The sequence below is a fragment of the Hemiscyllium ocellatum genome, chromosome 15 (genome assembly GCF_020745735.1).
Source record: "Hemiscyllium ocellatum isolate sHemOce1 chromosome 15, sHemOce1.pat.X.cur, whole genome shotgun sequence".
In the NCBI taxonomy this organism is placed as follows: domain Eukaryota; kingdom Metazoa; phylum Chordata; class Chondrichthyes; order Orectolobiformes; family Hemiscylliidae; genus Hemiscyllium; species Hemiscyllium ocellatum.
In genome coordinates, this window is record NC_083415.1 from 15,955,284 (window position 1) to 15,979,843 (window position 24,560).

Here is a 24,560-nt window from a genome sequence, read left to right on the forward strand (position 1 = left end):
ATATCATGTCATAGTAATTTCACATGCTGTTTATAATATCTCTTTATGATGTCTGGGTGGTATCACTATTTGATGAATAACCATCGATTACCCATCTGTGTGTGTCAGGATGTCTTCACTTGCTCGTCAGAACTCCATTTTTAATATAGTAATACTCAGAACCCCTTCAACTTTGAGCTGCCTGTATTAACTTACTTAACTTTGCATTTGCTTTGAATCTCAATTAAAGAATTCATGTGAAACTCTTTAATTATTGCCACTCTTAAAGTTTCAACAACTCTTAAAATCATCTTGTGTAGCTGTGATGGTGATAGACTTTATTTAGCCTTGGCTCTGGTCATCATGCACAATGGAAAAATACTTGGAACTTGTTCCTGGAATGGTTTTGTCTTTTTAACTTTATTCAAGATTTTAATGATTGTCGGCAAAGCTAGCCTTTCCAGTCTGACCAAACCATTATCTAGGAATAAGTCAATTCTGTCCGTGGATAATTTCTTAACTTCACTGTTCCGGGTATCAAGTCGCATCCCTTATGTACAAAGGAATGGCAATGTGCTCTTCACTTATCCCTTTTATTAAAACTTTGTTTTCCCCGAGAGAGAGAGAGAGAGAGAGACAGTGGCTTTCTGTGCAATGTCCTTCTTCAGTAAAAGAATTTGTTTAGGTCCTGTATCTCTTCATATTGGTTTTTGTTTAGCTGTGTTATTTAAAGAAAGAGTAATTACCTTTCCTTTTGACAAGAGCACTTGAAGTCTCACAACTTACTTTATTCATCTGCTGCACTCGCAGCAGTGTTTACCTTTTGGTTTCATAGTTGTACTTAACTGCACTTCCAAACATAGTATTTTCCCATTGCTTATGCACCTAGCCTGCACATCACTGGACACTATGGGCAACTTAACATGGCCAATGCACGTAACTTGTACATCTTTAGACTGTGGGAGGAAACCGGACACCTGGAGGAAACTCACACAGACCACTGGGAGAATGTGTAAACTCCATATAGACAGTTGCCCAAGAGTGGAATTGAACCCAAGTCCTGGGTTCTGAGAGGCAGCAGTGCTAGACACTGGACCACTGTGCCATCGTAAATTCGTCATAGAGTCATCAATCTTAGTCCATGTCCAATCTAACAAGGACCGCATTCAAAAGTTTGTCAGAACCCTGGTGGGAATAATGCATTGGAAATTGAATGTGGAATATAACCAATTTAATCTCTAGGTTGGTTAATTCCTGACTGTGACCACTATTTAGCACTGCTGCCTTACAGTACCAGGGCCCCAGGTTTGATTCCTGCCTCGAGCAGACTGTGTGGAGTTTTGCACATTCTCCCCGTGTCTGCATGGGTTTCCTCTGGGTGCTCTGGTTTCATCCCACAGTCCAAAGATGTGCAGGTCAGGTGAATTGCCCATAGTGTTAGGTGCATTAGTCAGAGGAAAATGTGTCTGGGTGGGTTACTCTTCGGAGGATCAGTGTGGACTTGTTGGGCTGAAGGGCTTGTTTCCACACTGTGGGGAATCTAATCATTATAACATACATATCCTTTAACGTGTCAAAACACATTATTTACCAATGTACAAATTTACATGAGACTTCTTTTAAATCTAAAAACACAGACACAAGCGCACAGACAGACAGGTGAATGAGCACATGTGCACACCGCACATATAAAACAGACAAGACAGATTACACAAAGTGTTTTGAGTGGTATTATGAATGGAAAATGTAGACAAAAAGGCATGTTGTCTGTCGATCAGAGTCCAAACCAAAAGGCGTGGAATTAGTTTTTTGTTTTGTTTCATTTTTGGCAACGATAGTACATTATTGATTTAGATTGTTCTGTTTTTTAAGTGGTCAGTACGACCTAAGTTTTGGCTTAGATTAGAAGTTTTCTTGCTTTTTCTCATTGAGTGTTTTTACTTTCCAGTTTACAAGGGTAAGTGATTTTGATCGCTGACAGCCTTGGAGGTACAAGTTCTATCTTATGTCTCTCCCCTTGGTTCAATGTAAAATTACCACTTAGAATCAATCCAGACATCTGCTGGGCACTTGTGTTTCTTTAAAATAACAGCTGCTGCCAGCATCTCCCACAAATTTTTCAAAAGCCAACTTCCAGCAAAGTTTTGTGTGCTCTTATGGAACCACTAAGTGACCACATAATTCCACTTTTATAGAGTTATAGAACTTTACAGCATGGAAACAGACCCTACGGCTCAACTTGTCCACACCAACCGGATATCCTAAATTAATCTAGTCCCATTTGCCAGCATTTGGCCCATATCCCTCTAAACCCTTCCTATTCATACACCCATCCTTTTAAATATTGGAGTTGAACCAGCCTCCACCATTTCCTCAGGTAGTTCATTCCATACACACACCATCCTCTGTGTAAAAACGTTCTGCCTTATGTCCCTTTTAAATCTTTCCCCTCTCACCTTAAACCTATACCCTCTAGTTCTGAACTCCCACACCCCAGGGAAAAGAATTTGTCTATTTATCCTAACCATTTTCCCTCATGAATTTATAAACCTCTATAAGGTCACCCCTCAGCCTCTGACGCTCTAAGGAAAACAGTCCCAGCCTATTCAGCCTCTCCCGATAGCTCAAATCCTCCAACCCTGGCAACATCCCTGAAAATCTTTTCTGAACCCTTTTCAGGTTTCACAACATCTTTCCTACAGCAGGGAGATCAGAATTGAATGCAGTATTCCAAAAGTGGCCTAATCAATGTTCTGTGCAACTGCAATGTGAGCTTCCAACCCCTGTACTCAAAGTCTGACCAATAATGGTGAGCTTACCAAACGCCGCCTTCACTATCCTATCCACCTGGAACTCTACTTTCAAGGAACAATGAACCTGCACTCCAAGGTCTATTTATTCAATAACACTGCTCAGGACCTTACCATTAAGTGACTAAGTCCTGCCCTGATTTGCCTTTCCAAAATGCAACACCTCACACTTTAAATTGTAATAACAAACAAACCGCTTAAGAATGCAAACGCCGACTTGGCAAGATGGCAGCGATTCTGTAGAACTGCTGTGGACAACTCTGCTTATCAGCCAAGTCATACTGGTGTTTTTTTGCCATCCCTGGCCAACTTATGTGGTGGAATTATTAGTCTAAAACCTTACAGAACACATATTTGTCAATATTTGGGAGTGGGAGGATGCCAAAGGGAAAAGGAGCAAGCAAACAGCAGCAGAGAGGACACTCCCCTTCTGCACCAGGCATACCAGAGAAAGCAGCAACAGCAGCCTCTCCTGAACCCCCCCCCCCCCCCCCCTCAAACAGACCTGACAGACTCTCAGAAATTGGCTGCGGTGATGGAAAGACTTACCTTGAAGGTTGAGGCTCTGATTGAGGAGATCTGTGGGGAGATTTGTGCAATAGGTCCAACCTATTGCATCCGTGCTGCAGAAGCATGAACAGAAGATCCAGGGCCTCGGAGAGTGGCTGGAGGGGATGGAGAGTGGCTGAAGGAGGTGAAGAGTCGAACTAAGGCCTTCAGAAGCTGCAATTGAGTCCTCATCCAATCGGGTTCAGGTACTGGAGTGAGAGGTGTGGGCTTTGCGAGACCATATCGATGACCTTGAAAATCGAGTCCAGCAGGCTGCAGATTTAAAGGGCTCATTGGGTTAAAGTGCACAGGTCAGGGCCGGTGCGATGCCATATAAGGACAAGCAAGAAGTAATAGAAGCTTCCAGATTACTGGGAAATGATCCACAGGCACTGCTGGAGAAAGGGTAAAAAAAAATCATGTTTTTCCAGGATTTCTCGGCAGCTTTAATTTGAAAGAGGCAGTCCTTCGATGAAGTTAAAAGGAGGCTGAAGAACCTGGACATCCAGTACACTCTGACGTACCCTGCATTGCTCCGTTTCAGCCACAAGGACTCAGTTTATACGTTTGACTCAGCGGATAAAACTAAAAACTTTATAGACGCTTTAAAATAGTTGGACTGGCCTGAAGAATACGGTTAATGTTCATCCTCTTTTCCTTCCTTCTCCATGTTTTTCCTTTTATTCCTTTCTTCCTAATAATTTCTTTTTTGGAAAGGGGGAGCAAAACTTTGAATAAGTTGTTCCTTTCTTTTGATATATAACTGGATTTTATAATGGGAAATTTTGTGAATGTTCTTTGTTGTCTCCTTTTTTTTTGTTTGTTCTGTTTCGCTTTTAGTCACAAGTAGGGGTGATATGAAGCCAGGGATGGGTGGAGTGCTCATCCTGACTTTGTCTTTTTTCTGTTGATTTAAGGATTATCTTTTTTTTCTGGCCAAGGGCTGGGGCACAGTCTGGGTTTGAAGGTGCTGTGAAGGAAGGGATGGATAGGGTGTGTGCCCCCTCTATGGGCAGGGGGAAGAGTCTTCCATTCGGGGTTTTACAGTTGGCTTTCTTTGTAGTTCTTTGGTAGTAATAGTTGTTTGGAGTTATGATAGAGTAGTTTTTGTATACATAATTCTTCGACTCGGTGTCTTTATTTACTTGTGCTCAGCGCTTTGTAAGTAGGGTCCCCCCTTCCAGGGGTTCAAGGTCTCTGATGAGGATATGGCGTAGTGTCTTATTAAATGGTGCACCTGGAATATCAAGGGAAGTCATTCGCCTGTTAAAAGAAGAAAAGTGTTTTCTAGCCTTAAGAGGGAAAGGGTTGATAACACTTGGTTCCAAGAAACCCATCTTGATGATGGGGAACACCTGAAGTTGCAACAGGGGGGTTATGACCGGGTAATCTTTTCACCCCCTACTATTAAAAGTAGGGGAGTGGTAGTACTTATCCTGAAAAATTTTCTGTTCACATTATTAGAGCAGGTGAAAGATTAGCAGGGACGGTTTGTGATACTTAAAGCCCTGATACATAGGGAGGAATATGGCATTTTAAATGTCTGCTGTCCTCTGATGCATCCCCTCAAATTTTTGATTACTGCTTTCTCTAAGTTGAGTGCCTTTGGAACAGAGCACGTTATTAAAGGGGAGATTTTAATTGTCTTTTGGATCCAACAGTGGACAAGATGCCTAAAGGGCCCCAACTATTTCTTCGCAGGGCAAACAGGTGGCTGACTTATGCGAGGAGTTGGGGCTGGTGGATATTTGGAGATGTCTTCACCCTACCGGCAGGGACTTCACATTTTTTTCCAAATCCATATAAATGTCATGTGAAGATTGACTTCCTTCTGGCTGCCTTGGCCATTCTGGATTTAATTATGGCTTGTAAAATTGGGAATATAGGTATCTCTGATCACGCAGTGGTATGTTTGGAAGTTAAGGTCAAGAGTGAGGGGGCTAGATTTGCAGCACTGGCACATGGGCCCTTTTCTCCTTAAGGATTCCAAATTTGTGGAATACCTTTTTGAAGGAGTTTCAGGAATTCTTGACTATCAACTCAGGCGTGGCTAGTAGTCCATCTATGCTATGGGAGACTGCTAAACCTTTGCTAGGGGATTAGCTATTTCCTATTCGGCTAGCCATAAACGACTGAAGGAGGAACAGCAGCGTTTACTTGAGATGCGGTTGAAAGCCACCGAGGCAGCACATTTTGTGGGGCCTTCGGTGATTAAGCCACAGCGGGTTGCGGCCCTCCGGGATGCCTTGAATTCAATACTGACACAAAATGCAAAGGAAGAGCTTGCTTTTGCTAGACAAAGGCTGTTCAACTATGAGGATAGACCAGGGAAGTATGTAGCATACCTGGCTAGGAAAAAGTATGCTCCCCAGTCCATTACCGCAATTGGAGACAGCGCTGGGGTCCTTATATATGATGCTAAAAAGATTAATGAGGCTTTTTGGAGTTTTTACTCTTAATTATATCGGTCTGAAGGTTGCAAGGACAGGAAGTTTAAAATGGACGCCTTTTTTAAGAACCTGGACCTCCCAGGGTAACCTTGGAACAGGCCTCTCTCCTTAATGCCCCTGTGACAGTTCAGGAAATACAGGAGGCATCTAGGCAACTTCAGAGTGGGAAAGCGCCTGACCCTGATGGTCTCCTGGGTGAGTTTTATAAGGGGTTTATAGGGATTCTGTCAGGGCCGATGTTGGACATGTACAATCATTCCTATTTGCATGAATGCCTACCACCATCTTTGAGAGAAGCTAATAATTCCTTAATTCTTCAGAAGGGGAAGGATCTTGAGGATAGTGCCTCATACAGGCCCATCTCTCTCTCAAAATCAGATTTCAAGATTCTGTCCAAGATCCTTGCACTGAGATTGGAAAAGGTGTTGCCCCTTATTGTTAAAGAGAACCAGAAAGGCTATATAAGGGGCCGTAGGTCCTCTAATAATATTAGAAGGTTGCTAAATATAGTCCAAGTTTGTCAGCAACGATCGATTCAGGGGTTGGTGATTTCCTTAGATGCAGAGAAAGCTTTTGGCCAGATGAAATGGCCATATCTTTTTATATATTACAACAGTTTGGGTTGGGTGAGGTCTTTTTTTATCGAACCTGATGACCTCTGTACCCCATTTGATGCAATGTATCAATTCATTTGGGGCTACTTCAGGCTTTGTAAAATTAACTTTGCAAAATCTGAGGTTATGCCTTTGGGGAGCCTCAAGAATCTGCCAGAAGTTGAAGGTGCCCCTAAGTTCCCTTTTAAGTGGTCACTGGCAGGATTCCGATACCTAGGATTTTTATTATCCTCAAGTTTGATTTATTATTCCGACCGTCTTTGTTCACTTGCTCGAAAATATTATGCGGGCTCTCCAAAGATGGGAGGCTCTTCCAATTTTATGGCTGGGCAGAATATCTCTCATTAAAATGAATGCTCTTCCTCATTTGTATATGCTCCCTGTAATGTTTCCCAGGTCAATGCTGTGGAAGCTTATGGGATGGTTTGGTTCCTTTGCCTGGCATCATGGGCAGCTCCTCATCAAACTTACTAAATTGCAGTTGTCTCATGGAGGGGGAGGAGTTGATTTCCCAGACATCAGGAGGTATCAATTGAGTTCCCTGCTGTCCTTTGTCTCCGATTGGGAGGTAACGATCCAAACCTGATATGGCTGGATATTGAGGCCTCCCAGGCAAAGTGCCCTCTTATTAAGCTGTTGTTCATGGATAAGATGAGGACAGTTATGGACCACTTCCGGAACCCCATTGACATTAGGACAGCTATGGCATGGAGGACGATGCGTAGCTGTTCTGTATTCTGTTTTTTTTTGCTGTTCTTTCTTTTTTTGATCTATTAGTTATTATTTATTGGTTTTGCTTTGCACAGTGTTAGGGTTTGTTTTGTATTATGGGGTAGGTTAATTAGTAGACAGTAGTTATATTGTAATTTGTGGGTTTTTTTCTTTTTAGTATACTGATGTTTGTTATTGATTTGTATTTTTCAATAATTTTATATGTTTATAAAGCTAAAAAAATTTGCTAATAAAAATATTTACAAAAAAAAAACAAATGCCATTTTCTGATTTATTTCTTAAATTCTTGACAGTTGACCACCCGCTCAGTTAGATAAGAGTCTTACCAACTGAATCAAGCTATGGTAAATGTCTGTGTGGGTTTCTTGTAGGTACTCCAGTTTCCTCCCACAGTCCAAAGATGTGCAGGTTAGGTGAATTGGTCATGTGAAATTGCCCATAGTGTTCAGGGATGTGTAGATTAGGTGCATTAGTCAGGAGTAAATGTAGAGTAATAGGATAGGGGGAATGAGTCTCGGTGGGTTACTCATTGGAGGGTCAGTGCGGACTTGTTGAGCCAAATGGCCTGTTTCATCACTGGAGGGATTCTATGCAAATAATCTGAAGTACAGTCTTTCGGAAGCATGTGTGTGTCATGGAAGAACACAGCTTGAAATAGAAAGACCCTGTGCTGCATCAATATGTCGGGATTAAATTAGCACTAACTAGTATGTTGGAACATTGATCTGGTCTTCAGAATCCTCAGGCAATAAGCATGGATTTCTAAGTTCACATCGAGGCCTAATTTCTTTTTTCAAATTAGCAGTTATCTTCTGTTGTCAAATTGGAATATACATACATTAGAGTAGATCAAATGGGAGTACACATTGGCTTTTAAGTGTGGTTTGATTTCAGTGATCATCCTGTAAACATCTCTGTTTCAGTGGCAAAGAAATTCATTTTTGTTAGCCTTTTTTCATAATTTCAAGCTTCCATTTATTTCACTGCATACTATAGAAATGATCATAATAGTGTTATTTAAATAAATCAGTATATATGGATTATTGTTGTATTTTCATTTGAGAGGGAAGGGTCATAAACTCGATGGGGTGAGGGAGGGAGAGAGAGAGAGACACACACACAGACTCAGCCTCTCAGAAAAAGAGATGGACTTGTACAGCATTGGAGAAATCTGAAAAGCTGAATCCCCATTTTAGATGTTGTGATAATTAATGTTAATTACTGTACGTGAGTTATCATGTCTACAATAATAGAGTGCTGATGGTGAGTAGGAGGAGTTTTAAGAGCAATACTTGAAATTTGTTTAAAGCCACACTTTTGCATTTCTAAGAATCTGTCTTCAGATCTCTCTTCAGTTCTGTTAAGATTTCTGCGATTTACGGAGCAATTGCTATCAAAGTCTGTCCAATAGCATTTCTTATCAGCTAATTCCTATGGCACAAATTATCAGATTAGGATTGTTGACATGTAAGAAACAAATGATAAGACATTGAGCAAAGTGGGCAGTGTATCAATTCTTCTTATAATACCTATCTTCACAATTTATGCAACGTTAAACATTATATATTTCCAGAGTAATTGTTCTATGTTTAAAGTTGGACTGAGTGTACCATAGTACTAAAATAAATTTTACTTTTCTGCAGCTAAATATCGTGATATCTTCAAAGATATCATCAACAAAATTGCACTGGTCAAACAGGAAGATGTAAGTATTGGTTAGATTTCATTATTCATTAAATACCTAACCTCCTTTTCCCTTCTTTCACACATCTGAAGAGTCTGCCACTGCTTTCTAGCTAAAACCATTCTTTTTTCATACACACTTTCTGAACCTGTAATGGAAATCCATTAAAGGTGTTGAATGTATATAAACGCATTATTTTGAATAGTTGCAGGAGCTTGCAACCAAAAGTGCCATTGTACTAAGCATGAACTAGCATATTCTATACTTTTCATCTTTTACTGCCAAGTGCATCTACATAGTGTCAAAGAATGTTCACTTCAGAATTCTTCTAAGGCTTTGAGAATACCATACTGATATCTTTTAACAGCTATTTGAGAATATAAATGACCCATACAAACTGTTTTGATTTCTTATCAGCATTAAGTTGGCTTATGTTGGTGTAATTGATCAAAGATACAGGAGAAATCATGTTTTTATTACCACTACCTTCAGTTAGCCCATTGCTCTCTTGGCTGGTCTCCCAACTTTCACCAAGCTTATCCAACTTCTGTCTTTATTTTAGCTTGCAATGAGATCTGTTAGCCCATCATCCCTGTACTCTGATTTTTTTTTAGAAGCTGGAATGACACTGCCTCAGTTTAAAAATTCTTTTACTGGTTTCAAATTACCCTATGGTCTTGTCCATCTCTGTTTCTAGACACTATAAGGTTTTTAAGTGGATAGTTTTCTGACAAATTTTCTGGCCAGTTTATAATTAATAGGAATAGAGAGACAACTGATTTGCAATGCAGCATCATTACATGAGAACAATTGGATGTTGGTTTCCAATGAAGTTTACAGAGCAACTCCAAACTACAAGCCGATCTGTGTACTGAAGCGGAGTCCATTTCATACACTGTTCACATGTGTGGTAAACAATAGTTGCAACTCTGGAAATTTCCAACAAAACAATAAATGCATTCAACTGGAAACAATCACCACCACTTTTAAATTGTTTATTTTTAAAATCAGTAGTCACTTATAATGGCCAAAGATGATAGCCATTGTTTATTTATGTAAATGTCAGGTTGAAAATCATAGTGTCTAAGTATGCTGTTTATTTTGGGCAAACTGACCAACCTAGAGAATTATTCTAACTTTTTAATGTATTGTTACCTATAGTTGTGCTTAATATAAAAGAGAATCTCAGAATTGTTATGGTGCAGAAGGAGGCCATCTCACCCATTATGCCTACATTGTCTACAAAATAAATCATTTCATAGACTCATAGAGATGTACAGCATGGAAATAGACCCTTTGGTTCAACACGTCCATGCCGACCAGATATCCCAACCCAATCTAGTCCCACATGCTAGCACCCGGCCCATATCCCTCCAAACCCTTCCTATTCATATACCCATCTAAAAGCCTTTTAAATGTTGCAATTGTACCAACCTCTACCACTCCCTCTGGCAGCTCATTCCATATATATATATCACCGTCTGAAAAAGTTGCCCCTTAGCTCCCTTTCATAGCTTTCCCCTCTTACCCTAAACCAATGTTGTCTAGTTCTGGACTCCCCAAGGGAAAAGACTTTGTCTAATTATCCTATCCATGCGCCTCATAATTTTGTAAACCTCTATAAGGTAACTGTTCAGCCTCCGATGCTCCAGGGAAAACAGTCCCAGCCTGTTCAGCCTCTCCCCATAACTCCAATCCTCCAACCCTGGCAACATCCTTGTAAATCTTTTCTGAACCCTTTCAAGTTTCACAACATCTTTCCGATAGGAAGGAGACCAGAATTTCACGCAATATTCCAACAGTGGCCTAACCAATGTCGTGGACAGCCGCAATATGACATCCCAACTCCTGTACTCCATACTCTGACCGATTAAAAGACAGCATACCAAACGCTGCCTTCACTATTCTATCTACCTGCGACTCCACTTTCAAGGAGGTATGAACTCCAAGGTGTCTCTGCTCAACACTCTCGAGGGCCTTATCATTAAGTGTATAAGTCCTGCTAAGATTTGCTTTCCCAAAATGCAGCACCTCATATTTATCTGAATTAAACTCCATCTGCCACTTCTTGGCCCATTGGCCCATCTGATCAAGATCCTGTTGTAATCTAAGGTCACCTTCTTCACCATCCACTATACCTTCAATTTTGGTATCATCTGCAAACTTACTAACTGTACCTCTTATCCTCGCATCCAAATCATTTATGCAAATGATGGAATGTAGAGGACCCAGCACCAATCCTTGTGGCACTCCACTGGTTACAGGCCTCCAGTCTGAAATACAACCCTCCACCACCACCCCCTACCTTTTGAGCCAGTTTTGTATCCAAATGGCGAGTTCACCCTGTATCCCGTGAGATCTAACCTTGCTAACCAGTCTCCCATGGGTAACCTTGTCGAACGCCGTATCGAAGTCCATATCGATCACATGTACCGCTCTGCCCTCATCAATCATCTTTGTTACTTCTTCAAAAAACTTTGTGAGTTTGTGAGACATGATTTCCCACACAAAAAACCATGTTGACTATCCCTAATCAGTCTTTGCCTTTCCAAATACATGTTACATCCTGTCCCTCAGGATTCCCTCCAATAACTTGCCCACCACCAACGTCAGGCTCACTGGTCTATAGTTCCCTGGCTTGTCCTTACTACCTTTCTTAAACAGTGGCACCCTCCACTGTTAGCCAACCTCCAGTCTTCTGGCACCTCACCTGTGATTATTGATGCAAATATCTCAGCAAGAGGCCCGGCAATCACTTCCCTAGCTTCACACAGATTTCGAGAGTACACCTGATCAGGTCCTGGGGATTTATCCACCCTCAATTTCTTTAGTCATCCAGCCTTTCCTTTCACCCTAACGGGAATACACTTTCTCTGGAAACTCATTATCTCATTTCTGAAGGCTTCCCATTACAGAACTGGCAAATCTGTTTTCAGCATTCTTGTTTTGTATTTGTGTTGCTTTTGCAAGGTGCAGCATTAACTCGTAACTCCCCTTGGAACTAATTAAAACAATTTGTTTCATGTTGTATATCCTACCAGTGATTGCATGTAAAGGGAAATCACATTGTGCAAAAGCACCCACTGCATCACAAAAGCATCCCAAATTAGTGTAAGCAATTCTATAATTAATCTGGAATTTTGCTAATACCCTTCTGCTTCTCAAGATTTGGTACTAGCAATTTGTCTTGGTTGTCTAGGAACTGATATTCAACAACTCATGGCTAAGAAAAAGCATACAGTAAGGAAATAAATATAGGTATATATAGTTTACACAAAATATACCATTTCAAATTACAGTACTCTGACCACTTAGCTGAACTGTGTGCCTGAGGACACTTTGCCTTTCTGCTGTTTAATCATCTTGTCCCGGCTCCTCTGTTCTGCTCCCATTGTCTAACACCGCCCTACATCATCAGGCAATCCCTGCCTCCTTCAGTCTCCTGTATCCGTGTCCTTGTAGTGCTTGTCTAATCTGAGAGACTTGCCTTTTTACCTCTGCTCTGTTCACATTAACCTACTGCTTTCTTCAATTTCCCTTCCTAACCCCAATCCTATCTGACATTTTAAATGATTTCTCCTCCATCACTACTGTTTATCCCCCTGTCTCCCTATCCTTTCAAAACCGATAGCTTTACACTCCTGACTCAACCCATCCTTGGTCCTTTAGATTTCCAACCCAGTTGTAAACCCTTTTTTTAAAAAATTCTCTCTACCTGAGTTTGCTGCCAGTGCAACTATAGGGAGCATGCTTACCACATGTCTGTGACATTAATGCTAGAGCTGCTGCTGGTAGCTTCTTGCATTAAAATTGGTTTAACCTCCACTATTTCAAAAAAGAAGAAGATAAAAAGAAACTGAATTTCAGACCAGTTTGCCTAACATCAGTAGTGGGATAAATGTTATTATAAAAGATGTGATGAACAGAATACGTGGAAAGCATAAATCAGATTTGACAAATTCACCATGGGTTTATGAAAGGGACATCATGCTTAACTAATCATAGAATCCCTATTGTGTGGAAACAGGCTATTCAGTCCAACAAGTCAACACTGATTCTCTGAGGTGCATCCCACCTAGACTTCATCCCACTACACTCTGCCTATAACCCTACATTTCCCATGCCTAACCCACCTAAACTGCACGTTCCTGGACACTGGGCAATTTAGCATGGTCAGTCCACTTAACCTGCACATCCTTGGAATGTGGGAGGAAACTGGAGCCCTGGAGGAAACCAAAGCAGACACTGGAGAACTGCAAACTCGACACACAGTTGCCCAAGGCTGGAATTGAACCTGGATCCCTAGTACTGAGAGGCAGCAATGGAGTCTTCTGGAGCTTTTTTTGAGAAAGTAGCTAGCAGAATAAATAAGGGAGAACCAACAGATATAGTATATTTGGTTTTCAAGAAAGCTCCTACACAAGGTTAGTGGACAAAATTTAAAGCATACAGGATTGATGGTAATATACTGGCATAATTAAAAATCGGTTAACAGACTGAAAACAGTGGGAATAAAAGGGTTTTTTTTCTAGATAGCAGGTAGTTTCTAATGGTACTGTAAGGATCCTGCTTAGGCCCCAACTATCCATGATTACACAGTAATGAATCTGTTGAAGGAACAAAATGCAATATTTCTAAGTTTGCTATGACAAAACTAAGTTAGAATTGAGGTGAGGGAAGGATACGAGGATGCTTGAGGGTGATCTAAACAAGTGTGTGGACAAAGACATGGCGGTTACAATATAATGTGAAACATGAAGTTGTGTATTTCAGTATTAAAATCAAAAGGAATAGTATTATTTAAGTAGTGATAAATGAGAAAATATGGATGTGCAAAGGATCTGAGTATGCTTACATCTCAGTTAATAAATAACAGACAGGTGCAACAAGCGATTCGGAAGGTGGCTGGTATTCTGACTTTCAGTGCATGTGGACTTGTTCAAAATTAGGAATGTCATATTGAGGGAGCCATGATAAGATTGTACCTGGAGGATTGTGTGCAGCTTTGGGTGCCCCCACCTAAGAGTGGGATATACTTACTGGAGAGAGAACTGGGTGGAAAGCTCACCAGGCTGATACCAGAAATTCCTGATTCCTGATAAAAGGGCTCCTGCCCAAACATTGATTTTCCTGCGCTTCGGATGCTGCCTGACCTGCTGTGCATTTCCAACGCCACACTAATCATGATACCAGAGATGGCAGTACTGTCGTATGGTTTGACTGAGCCTATATTTAGAGCGCGATGGGATTTAATTGAGACATATATAATTCTAACCGGGCTAGACAGACTAGATGCAGGGACGATGTTGTCATGATTGGGAGTCTACAACCAGGGATCACAGCCTGAAGATGTGGAAATAGAACTAAAATGAAGGAACATTTCTTCAATAGAAGGTGGTAAACCTGTGGAATTCATTTCCACAGAATGCTGTGACTGAGTATATTCAAGAAAGAGATTAATAAATTTTAGATACTAAAGGCATCAAAGGATATGGAGAGAAAATGAGCAGAACATTGGCCATGATCATATGGAATGACAGCAGCACTGAAGACTCTCAGTCAAATTCCTTCTCCTAGTTTCTAACTTTCTGGATTCAGCTATACTATTGAGCAACTCAAACCTATTTCAACCACTGTAGAACCAAATAAATGATCTTTTTAAAATGTTTTTCTTAGCAGAATTTTAAATGTTTTCTGACCTTTATCAGCTTAAAGTCATCGTTCAGGATTGTAGTTTTCACATAACTAAGCAGGCTGCCAAGTCAAGTGCCATTATTTTTCTACACAATTTTGTAACCCAATACATGCATTTCCCACACCACCAGAACCATGCAATCCTATGATAAGACCATAAGACATAAGAGCCAAAATTAGACCATTCAGCTCATCGTGTCTGCACCACCATTCAATCATGGCTGATAAGTTTCTCATCCCCATTCTCACTTTCTTCCAGTAAACCCTTGTTCAACAAGAATCTACCTATTTCAGTCTTAAATAGACTCAATGACTTGGCCTCCACGGCCTTCTGTGCAATGAATTCCATAGATTCACCAATTTCTGGCTGAAGAAGTTTTTCCTTATCTCGATTCTGTCCAGGTTATTCTGTATTCTGTATGTTTCAATTAGATTTCCTCTCATTCTTTTAAACTCTATTGAGTATAAACTCAGAGTCCTCAAAAGTTCCTCATAATTTACTGTGGAAAAGATCATGGAAGATATGGAATGCAGGGAAATAGATGGCGACATCTTGAAAAATCTCCATATTACCTCCAGGAGGAAGTGCTGGATGTCTTGAAATGCATGAAAGTAGATATATCCCCAGGACCTAATCAGGTGTACCATAGAACTCTGTGGGAAGATTAGATTCCCTACAGTGTGGAAACCGGCTCTTTGGCGCAGCAAGTCCACACCGACCCTCCGAAGAGTAACCCACCCAGACCCATTTCCCTCTGACTAATGCACCTAACACTATGGGCAATTTAGGATGGCCAGTCCACCTGACGTGGACATCTTTGGGCTGTGGGTGGAAACCGGAACACCCAGCACCCACACTGACACTGGGAGAATGTGCAAACTCCCCATAGACAGTTGCTCAAGGCTGGAATCAAACCTGAGACCCTGGTGCTGTGAGGCAGCAGTGCTAACCGCTAGGGAAGTGATTGCTTGGCCTCTTATTGAGATATTTGTTTGATCAATAGTCATAGGTGAGGTTCTGGAAGACTGGAGGTTGGTGAACATGGTCCCACTATTTAAGAAAGGTGGTAAGGACAAACCAGGGAACGAGAGACCAGTGAGCCTGATGTCGGTGGTGGGCAAGCTGTTGGAGGGAATCCTGAGGGACAGGATGTACGTGTATTTGGAAGGGCAAGGACTGATCAGGGATAATCAATATGGCTTTGTGCATGGGAAATAATGTCTCTCAAACTTGATTGAGCTTATTGAAGAAGTAACAAAGAGGATTGATGAGGGCAGGGCAGTAGACGTGATCTATATGGACTTCAGTAAGGCATTGACAAGGTTCCCTGTGGGAGACTGGTTAGCAAAGTTAGATCTCATGGAATACAGGGAGAATTAGTTACTTGGTTACAGAACTGGCTCAAAGGTAGAAGACAGGGGGTGGTGGTGGAGGGTTGTTTTTCAGATTGGAGGCCTGTGACCAGTGGAGTGCCACAAGGCTCAGTGCTGGATCCACTACTTTTCATCATTTACATAAATGATTTGGATGTGAGCATAAGGGGTATAGTTAGTAAGTTTGCAGATGACACCAAAATTGGAGGTATAGTGGATAACGAAGAAGAACGTTTCCTCAGATTACTACAGGATCTTGATCTGATGGGCCAATAGGCTGAGAAGTGGCAGATGGAGAGTAATTTAGATAAACATGAGATGCTGCATTTTGGGAAAGCAAATTTTAGCAGGAGTTATACACTTAATGGAAAGGTCCTAGGGAATGTTGCTGAACAAAGAGACCTTGGAGTGCAGGTTCCTTGAAAGTGGAGTTGCAGGTAGGTAGGATAGTTGAAGAAGGCGTTTGGTATGCTTTCCTTTATTGGTCAAAGTTATGAGTACAGGAGTTGGGAGGTCATGTTGTGGCTTAAAGAAACATTGGTTCATCCACTTGGAATATTGCGTGTAATCCTGGTCTCCTTCCTATTGGAAAGATATTGTGAAACTTGAAAGGATTCAGAAAAGATTTATAAGGATGTTGCCAGGGTTGGAGAATTTGAGCTATAGGGAAAGGCTGAATAGGCTAGAGCTGTTTTCTCTGAAGCGTCAGAGGCTGAGGGTGAGGGGTAACCTTTAGAGGTTTATAAAATTATGAGGGGCATAGATAGGGTAAATAGACAAATTCTTTTCCTGGGGTGGGGGAGTCCAGAACTAGAGGGTGTAGGTTTAGTGTGAGAGGGGAAAGATATAAAAGCGACTTAAGGAGCAACCTTTTCACACAGAGGGTGGTAAGCGTATGGAATGAGATGCCAGAGGTGGTGGAGGCTGGTACAATTGTAACATTTAAAAGGCACCTGGATGGGTATATGAATAGGAAGAGTTTGGAGGGATATAGTCTGGGTATTGGCAGGTGGGACTAGATTGGGTTAGGATATCTGGTCGATATGGACACGTTGGACAGAAGGGTCTGTTTTCGTGCTGTACATCTCTGACTCTGTTAAGTGTTTCATTCCTGGGACCATTCTTGTGTACCTCCTCTGAACATGGTCCAGGGCCAGCATATCGTTCCTGAGATAAGGGGCCCAAAACTGCGCACATTACTGCAAATGTGTCCTGAGAAGTACATCCCTGCCTTTATATTCAGGTCCTCTCAAAGTAAATGCCATCATTGCATTTGCCTTCCTAACTACTAACTCAACCTGCACGTTTACCTTGAGACAATTCTAGATGAGAACTCCTGAGTCTCTTTGCGCTTCAAACTTCTGAATTTTCTCCTCGTTTAGAAAATAGTCTATTCCTCTATTCTTCCTACCAATTTGCATGACCTCACACTTTCCTACATTGTGCTTCATCTGTCGCTTCTTTGCCCACTCTCTTAACCTGTCTAAGTCCTTCTGCAGCCTCCCTGCTTTCTCAGTGCCACCTGTACTTCTACCTATCTTTGTATCATTTGCAAATTTAGCCAGAATGCCCTGAGTTCCTTCAACTAGATCGTTAATGTATAAAGTGAAAAGTTGTGGTTCTAGGATTTAGCCTTGTGGAACCCCACTTGTCACTGGCTGCCATCCTGAGAAGGACCCTTTTATCCCCACTCTCTGCTTTCTGTCAGACAGCCAAGCTTCTATCCATGCTAGCACCTTGCCTCTGACACCAAGGACCCCTATCTTACTCAATAGCCTCCTATGCAGCACCTTGTCAAAGGCCTTTTTCAAGCCCAGGTAGATAACATCCATTAGCTCTCCTTGGCCTAACCTGCTCATTACTTCGTTAAAGAATTCTAGCAGATTTGTCAGGTGTGGCCTTCCCTTGATGGAAGCATGCCGACTTTGCCGTATTTTGCCATACACTTCCAAGTATTCGGAAATCTTAACCTTCACAATGGATTCCATGATCTTATCCTCACCGAGGTTAGGCTAATCAGTCTGTAATTTTTCCCATCTTTTGTCTTACTCCCTTTTAAAACAGGGATGTCACGTTAGTGATTTTTTGTTTTAACAGTCCTCTGGCACCCTCCTTGATTTGAGTGATTCCTAAAAGATTGCCACTAATGCTTCCACTATCTCTTCAGCTATCTTCTAAGAACTCTGAGGTGTAGTTCATCTGGTCCACCCTCAGGCCATTCAGTTTTTCTAGCACCTTCTCCTTGGTGATGGCACCATACACAGCTCTGTCCCTTCACTCTCTTGAATTTTTGGGATATTACTCATGTCTTCTACTTTGAAGCGGAGGAGCCAGTGTTGGACTGGGATGGACAAAATTAAGACTCTCACAACGCTAGGTTATAGTCCAACAGGTTTATTTGGAAGCAGTAGCTTTCGGAACACTGCTCCTTTATCTGGTGGTTGTCTAGTGAAGGAGCTGGTGCTTCCAAATAAACCTATAAAAGTATAACCTGGTGTTGTGTGATTTTTCCACAGTGAAGACGTCATGAAGTAATTATTCAGTTGCTTAGCCATTTCCTTGTTCCCCACTGCTATCTCTCCAGTGTCATTTTCCAGTGGCCCAATGTCCACTTTTGCCTTTTTTTTTTGCCCATTAACCTATCTAAGGAAACTCTTACAGTCTTCCATTGTATTACTGGCCAGCTTACCCTCATTCAGTCTTTTTTTTGTTGCCCTCAGTTGGTCTTTGGAAGCTTCCCAATCCTCTGATTTCCCACTGTTATTCACCGCATTATGTTTTATGTTTTCTGTTTTGCTTTTATGCTATCTCTGAGTTCCCTAGTCAGTCTTGGTTGCCTATTCCTTCCTATACCATGCTTTTTTTTTCCACAGCAGAGATTCATTCTGAGGAAAAAGAAGCAAGGCACGGGAGGTTGAAGCAACCATGGCTTGTGGGGGAGTCCAGAACTAGAGGGCATTGGTTTAGGGTGAGAGGTGTAAGATATGAAAGAGACCTAAGGGGCAACTTTTTCATGCAGGGGGTGGTATGTACATGGAATGAGCTGCCAGAGGAAGTGGTGGAGGCTAGTACAATTGCAACATTTAAAAGGCATTTGGATGGGTATATGAGTAGGAAGGGTTTGGAGGGATATGAACTGGGTGCCAGCAGGTGGGACTAGATTGGGTTGGGCTATTTGGTCGGCATGGATGGGTTGGACCGAAGGGTCTGTTTCCGCGCTGTACGTCTCTGACTAGGGAAGTCAGGGATAGCATAAAAGCAAAAGAGAAAGCAGATACAGTTCAGTAATGTGGCAAAGGACAGTGTGAAACCAGAGGATTGGGATACTTACAAAGACCAACTGAGGGCAACAATAAAAGCAATAAGGAGGGAGGAGATTAAATGTGAAGGTAAGCTAACCAGTAATATAGAGATGAAAACCAAGTTGAAAATTCAGAAGAGTTTTGGGGAAGAAGTGCATTTGTGTTCAGTCTACATAGGCAATTGAAGAACATGTTCTCTGGCCCTGATTCTCCTGCATTATGTATCTTTTTAGTATGAGGTAATATCATCACGACCAGAAACAAGTGCAGTTCTTGTTGGAACAAAGTCACTGAATCAGTCACCATTCAGCTTACAAGGTATCAGCCTCTCTCTGATGTCCACCATTTACTGGGAAAATAACCAGTTCCTCACACCTAGAGGTGGTTCTTAGCTGATAGGTGACAAGTAGCATTGTTGCCAGAATGACCATCTCAAAGTTATGAACTGTAAATATGCAGTATAAACCAGAAATGGACTCTTTCTTGTAAAATACAACAGAGTTAAGAAATCACTCCAATAAGTATTGAGGTTGCACTTGGCACTTTGAGAACAAGCTGTCATATCACTGAAATCCAAGAATGTTAAGTTTCCCATTCATACAAAAATTGCATTTTATGCTTGAGTCTCCATTTCTGACCATCAGTCACAATTCAGACTGCACTGGACTCTTGTGATAGATCTTCTAACTTCTACCATTTATAGCATTCAGCTATATTAAACCTAGATTACACCTCCTCCCACCCTGCCCCCTGTTAAAACACCATCCCATATTCCCAATTCCTTCGCCTTCGCCACATCTGCTTCCAGGAGGAGCAATTCCAATACCGAACAACCCAGATGGCCTCCTTCTTCAAAGACCGCAAATTCCTCTCAGACGTGGTTGACGATGCTCTCCACCGCATCTCCTCCACTTCCCGCTCCTCCGCCCTTGAACTCCACCCCGCCACGGACAGAACCCCACTGGTCCTCACCTACCACCCCGCCAACCTCCAGGTACATCGTGTCATCCTTCTTCATTTCTGCCTCCTCCAAACAGACCCCACCACCAAGGATATATTTCCCTCCCCACCCCTATCAGTGTTCCAGAAAGACCACTCCCTCTGCAACTCCCTTGTCAGATCCACAGCACTTTCCCCTGCAACCGCATGAAATGCAAAACTTGCGCCAACACCTTCCCCCTCACTTCCCTCCGAGGCCCCAAGGGAGGACACCCTCCTCATTCCTAAAGAAGGGCTTATGCCTGAAATGTTGATTCTCCTGCTCCTTTGATGCTGCCTGACCTGCTGTGCTTTTCCAGCAATACATTTTTAAGCATTCAGCTATAGCCCACATCCCACGTCATCTACCCAAACCTAAATCCTCACTGACCTTTTTTCCCTTCCATTATGCATGGAACTGCACAGGCCTTGAGCTAATCACCATGTCAGGACAAGTCTTGAAAACGTTTTCAAAATGCGAACAGCCCTTTCTGAACTTTGTTCATTGCTCTTCAATTTTTCCTTTTTATTTCTACAAATGCCCATGCATGTTTACTAGTCTTATCGGTAACCTCCCAGCAGCCTTTCTTTAGCTGTTCCTAATTCATGACTACTTGGCTAAGTGTTAGTTTCCTTTAATTTTAAAAATGTATGATTGTTTATATTACACTTGTTCTATGTAGCTACTCAACCACTTTGCTACAATTCTTGGTGTTTAAAAAAAAAAGTCAAGAGTAGACCATTTGACTCATTGGGCCTGTTTGGGCACTCTTAGCAATTCTTCTTTTGGTTTTAGGTACGTTTTCTTTCATATTTGATGTAATTATTGTATATAATTGAAACCCAAATACTGTTATGATCACTGTCTACAACATTCAAACTCAAAGTAACACGTGGCCAGGTGCTCCACTGAATAGCAGATCTAATATATAATCATTCTAATTACTTTATTAACTTGCTGAGTCAACCTTGTACATTTTCAATAAGTGTGCTTTGAGAATAAGCTGTCATATCACTGAAATCCAAAAGTGTTAAGTTGCCCATCATACAAAGTTGCATTTTATGCCCAAGTCTCCATTTCTGACCATCACTCACAATTCAGACTGAACTAGACTCTTGTGACACACTTCCTAACTTCTATCATCTATAGTGTTCTGTTGCCCATATCCTGTTTTACCTACCCAGTACATAAATCATCACTGATCATAAAATCCCCATAGTGCGGAAACAGGCCATTCAGCCCAACAAGTCCACACCGACTCTCGAAAGAGTGTTCCACCCAGACCCATTCCCCTATGCTACTACTCTACATTTCTCCTGACTAATGCCTCTAACCAACACATCCCTGAACACTATGGACAATCTTAGCATGACCAATTCACCTAACCTGCACATCTTTGGTTTGTGGGAAGAAACTGGAGTACCTGGAGGAAACCCATGCAGACACTGGGAGAATGTGCAAACTCCACTCAGACAGTCGCCTGTAGTTGGGAATGAACTCGGGTCCCTGGCGCTGTGAGGCAGCAGTGCTAACCACTGAGCCACTGTGCTGCCAATATAAAATTCTGAGCCACCTTTTCAAATCCTTAATGGCCTCGCTCCTCCCTATCTCTGCAACTTTCATAATTTCTACAACACCAGTCCCCAAACCATCCTTTTCCTCTGTCTCTGAACTTTTGTGAATTCCATAAGACCATAAGATAGGAGTGGAAGTAAGGCTTTCGGCCCATCGAGTCCACTTTGCCATTTAATCATGGCTAATGGGCATTTCAACTCCACTTACCCACACCTCCCCGTAGCCCTTAATTCCTTGCGGGATCAAGAATTGTCATCCCAAGGTCCTGAGCCATTCATCATATGTTAGGCCTACTATTTCAGGGATCATCAGTGTGAATCTCCGCTGAACGCGCTGCAGTGCCAGGATGTCCTTTCTGAGGAGTGGGGCCCAAAATTGGACACATTATAAAGCTCTAGTTAGGCCCCATTTAGAATAAAGTCTCAAAAGCACGTCGCTGCTTTTATATTCCAACCCTCTTGAGATAAATGACAATATTACATTCGCTTTCTTATAACCTCCTTCAACCACCATTGGCACAGTGACGTAGCTGTCTAAGCATCATACTCTTGAATTTCTTCTTCAGCCCTTCTACCACTCCAATCCCCCTTTCTCCTTTAATATTGTCCTTTCAAATCCACTGTTCCCTCTAAGGATTTCTTGCTGTCATCTCAGCATCAATTTTTGCTTGATTGCACCCTGCATGGGTGCCTTGGCATTTTGATTGAAGTAGTTATATAACTATACTGTTGTCATTGATACATATATATATGTGTGTGTGTGTGTATCAGATAATCTTGTAATTCAACAATTTTGTCCCAAAGCTAATGTTCATGCTTAAAGCTAATAAATGCTTAACTTAAAATTCTATTGGTAATTAACCAATTACCAATAATATAAAAGCATTTAAAAAGTTGAATCTATGCTGTTTATACTGAGGATTATAAACCAGATTTAATGTTGGATGTGTGTGGTTTCTGTTTGAGGACAGCAAGATAGTTTGACTGTCGTGTTCTCCACACTTAAATATTCTGTTGGTTGATACACATGAATTGATCACATGTCTGACAATTATTGCCCTTCTTGAGTAAACTCTTACGAGAGAGAAAATCAGAGAAGCTAAGCAGCAAACTGCAGTTTTGCCTGCTGTTATTTGTTCGGCATAAAGGACGGCATTTATTTTATGTTGGTAAAGGGAGTCACTTGTTCATTTTCTTTAGCCTTAATGGGTGTCTCCACATGTTAAGACGGAGAGGCTGTGAACTTGGGAGAATATTGTATGCTAGAATTGGGCTTTGAAACCTGGGCTGAAATTAATAGATCGCCAGAGTAGCATAGGTCTACATGGAGTACTGCAAATCCAGCCCTCATCTACAGTAGATTCTTATTGTTAGAATTATATAATGATTTTGTTGGGATCTGTTTTATACTGAATGATCATGAAATAATCTGAGAAATGGAAAGGGAGAAAAGTATTGTGGAGGGGAAAAAAGAGAAACTGCAGGACTGGAAACTGAAGTGTTAAATATATAGCTCACAGCACCAATTGACTGGTGGGAGATTATTTGTACTGCAGAGTTCTGTGATAAACTACAAAATGTAACATGCTTTTCATAACACTTTTCAACTTCAAATACAAGAAATAATGATCACTATTTGAGACTGATTATAGTGAATCAATGTTGTTTATGTATTGTAGGGAAAATTAGCGCAAAATTGGAGTGCTTGGATTCATAGGTGTTTTCATCAAGAAATAATGTATTACACATTTAGGAAACTTTCAGTGTTTCGTTCTGAAACGTTTAAAGTACTGGTATCTGAAACAAAATGACTATCTAAATGCACAGTAGTGAATCTGCCAAGACCTATTGGGAATCAGCCTAACTAAAATATTCTTGTCTCTCTCCTGTGTTGAGTTTGTCATTTCCTCTGAACCCAATTTTCCAAATGCAAGAAATTTTATGTTTTATTCATCACTCTCTTGCAGAATGGTATACATATGTTGTGTAAAGCAAGAAAGTCACAGGTGATTGTTTGACTAGAATTCCTTCTGCAGTATAGTTTTTAAAGAGGATCTTTAGAGTACTTACACCTACGTTTCTCATGGGTCATATTATCTTTTATATTGCTGCAATAAATATAGATTTAATGTGTGACATATCTTTTAATTTATTGTGGATTTTTTTAACACAATAAAAGATCGTTTACTAAATGTTTCGAAAAAATGTCAATAGTGCATTTTAACAATTTTTTTTAAATCTAGGGTGAAAAATATATTGTTCTTAAAAAGAAATATCAACATCTTGTGAAGGAAAGAGATGGATGCCACAAAGAAGAAAATGTTACAGTGATTACTGCTGTGGAAGAGTTGGTTGAACAGTTCCCGAAAGAAGAAATATCCCCACATTCTGAAGAAAAACAGCAGCAGCGCTCCAACTCTGATGACCCAAAGAACAAGAAAACTTCTCCAATGGAAACACTACTGAAAAAACATACTAGTAAACCGTTAAACAGCAAGGTTTCTGCTGGAAGCTCGACAGATGAAAAAGTGAACATGTGTGAGTGGATTATACAAGAATTACCTACACCAACAGCTGACAATAAGTCCAAGGTGCCTTCAGAACTAACCAAGGAGACCCAGGTACCTTTCTTTGGTTTTTTGAAATTTCCTTTTGTGTTCTCAGCTGCCTTTACTTCTGAAAGCATTGAGCCCTTGTTGAAATTTGCTCCCATAAACACATGGAAATCCTCGGGTCTTGGATTCTGTCTATTTATCATGCACAAATCTGAGCATTGGCAGACTATGCTGCAGTACATCAGTCTGCTAAATTAGATCCTG

At 41.2% G+C, this 24,560-nt stretch overlaps 1 protein-coding gene across 1 annotated transcript in view; it reads left to right on the top strand.

Annotated features, from left to right (window-relative positions):
• LOC132822646 (ankyrin repeat domain-containing protein SOWAHA-like) overlaps positions 1–24,560 on the top strand; it is an 80,268-nt gene that overhangs the window by 13,297 nt on the left and 42,411 nt on the right. Inside the window, exons 2-3 of the mRNA XM_060835892.1 lie at positions 8,778–8,839; positions 23,985–24,362. Coding sequence (XP_060691875.1) covers positions 8,778–8,839; positions 23,985–24,362 — 440 coding nt within the window. The remainder of the gene's footprint in view (positions 1–8,777; positions 8,840–23,984; positions 24,363–24,560) is intronic.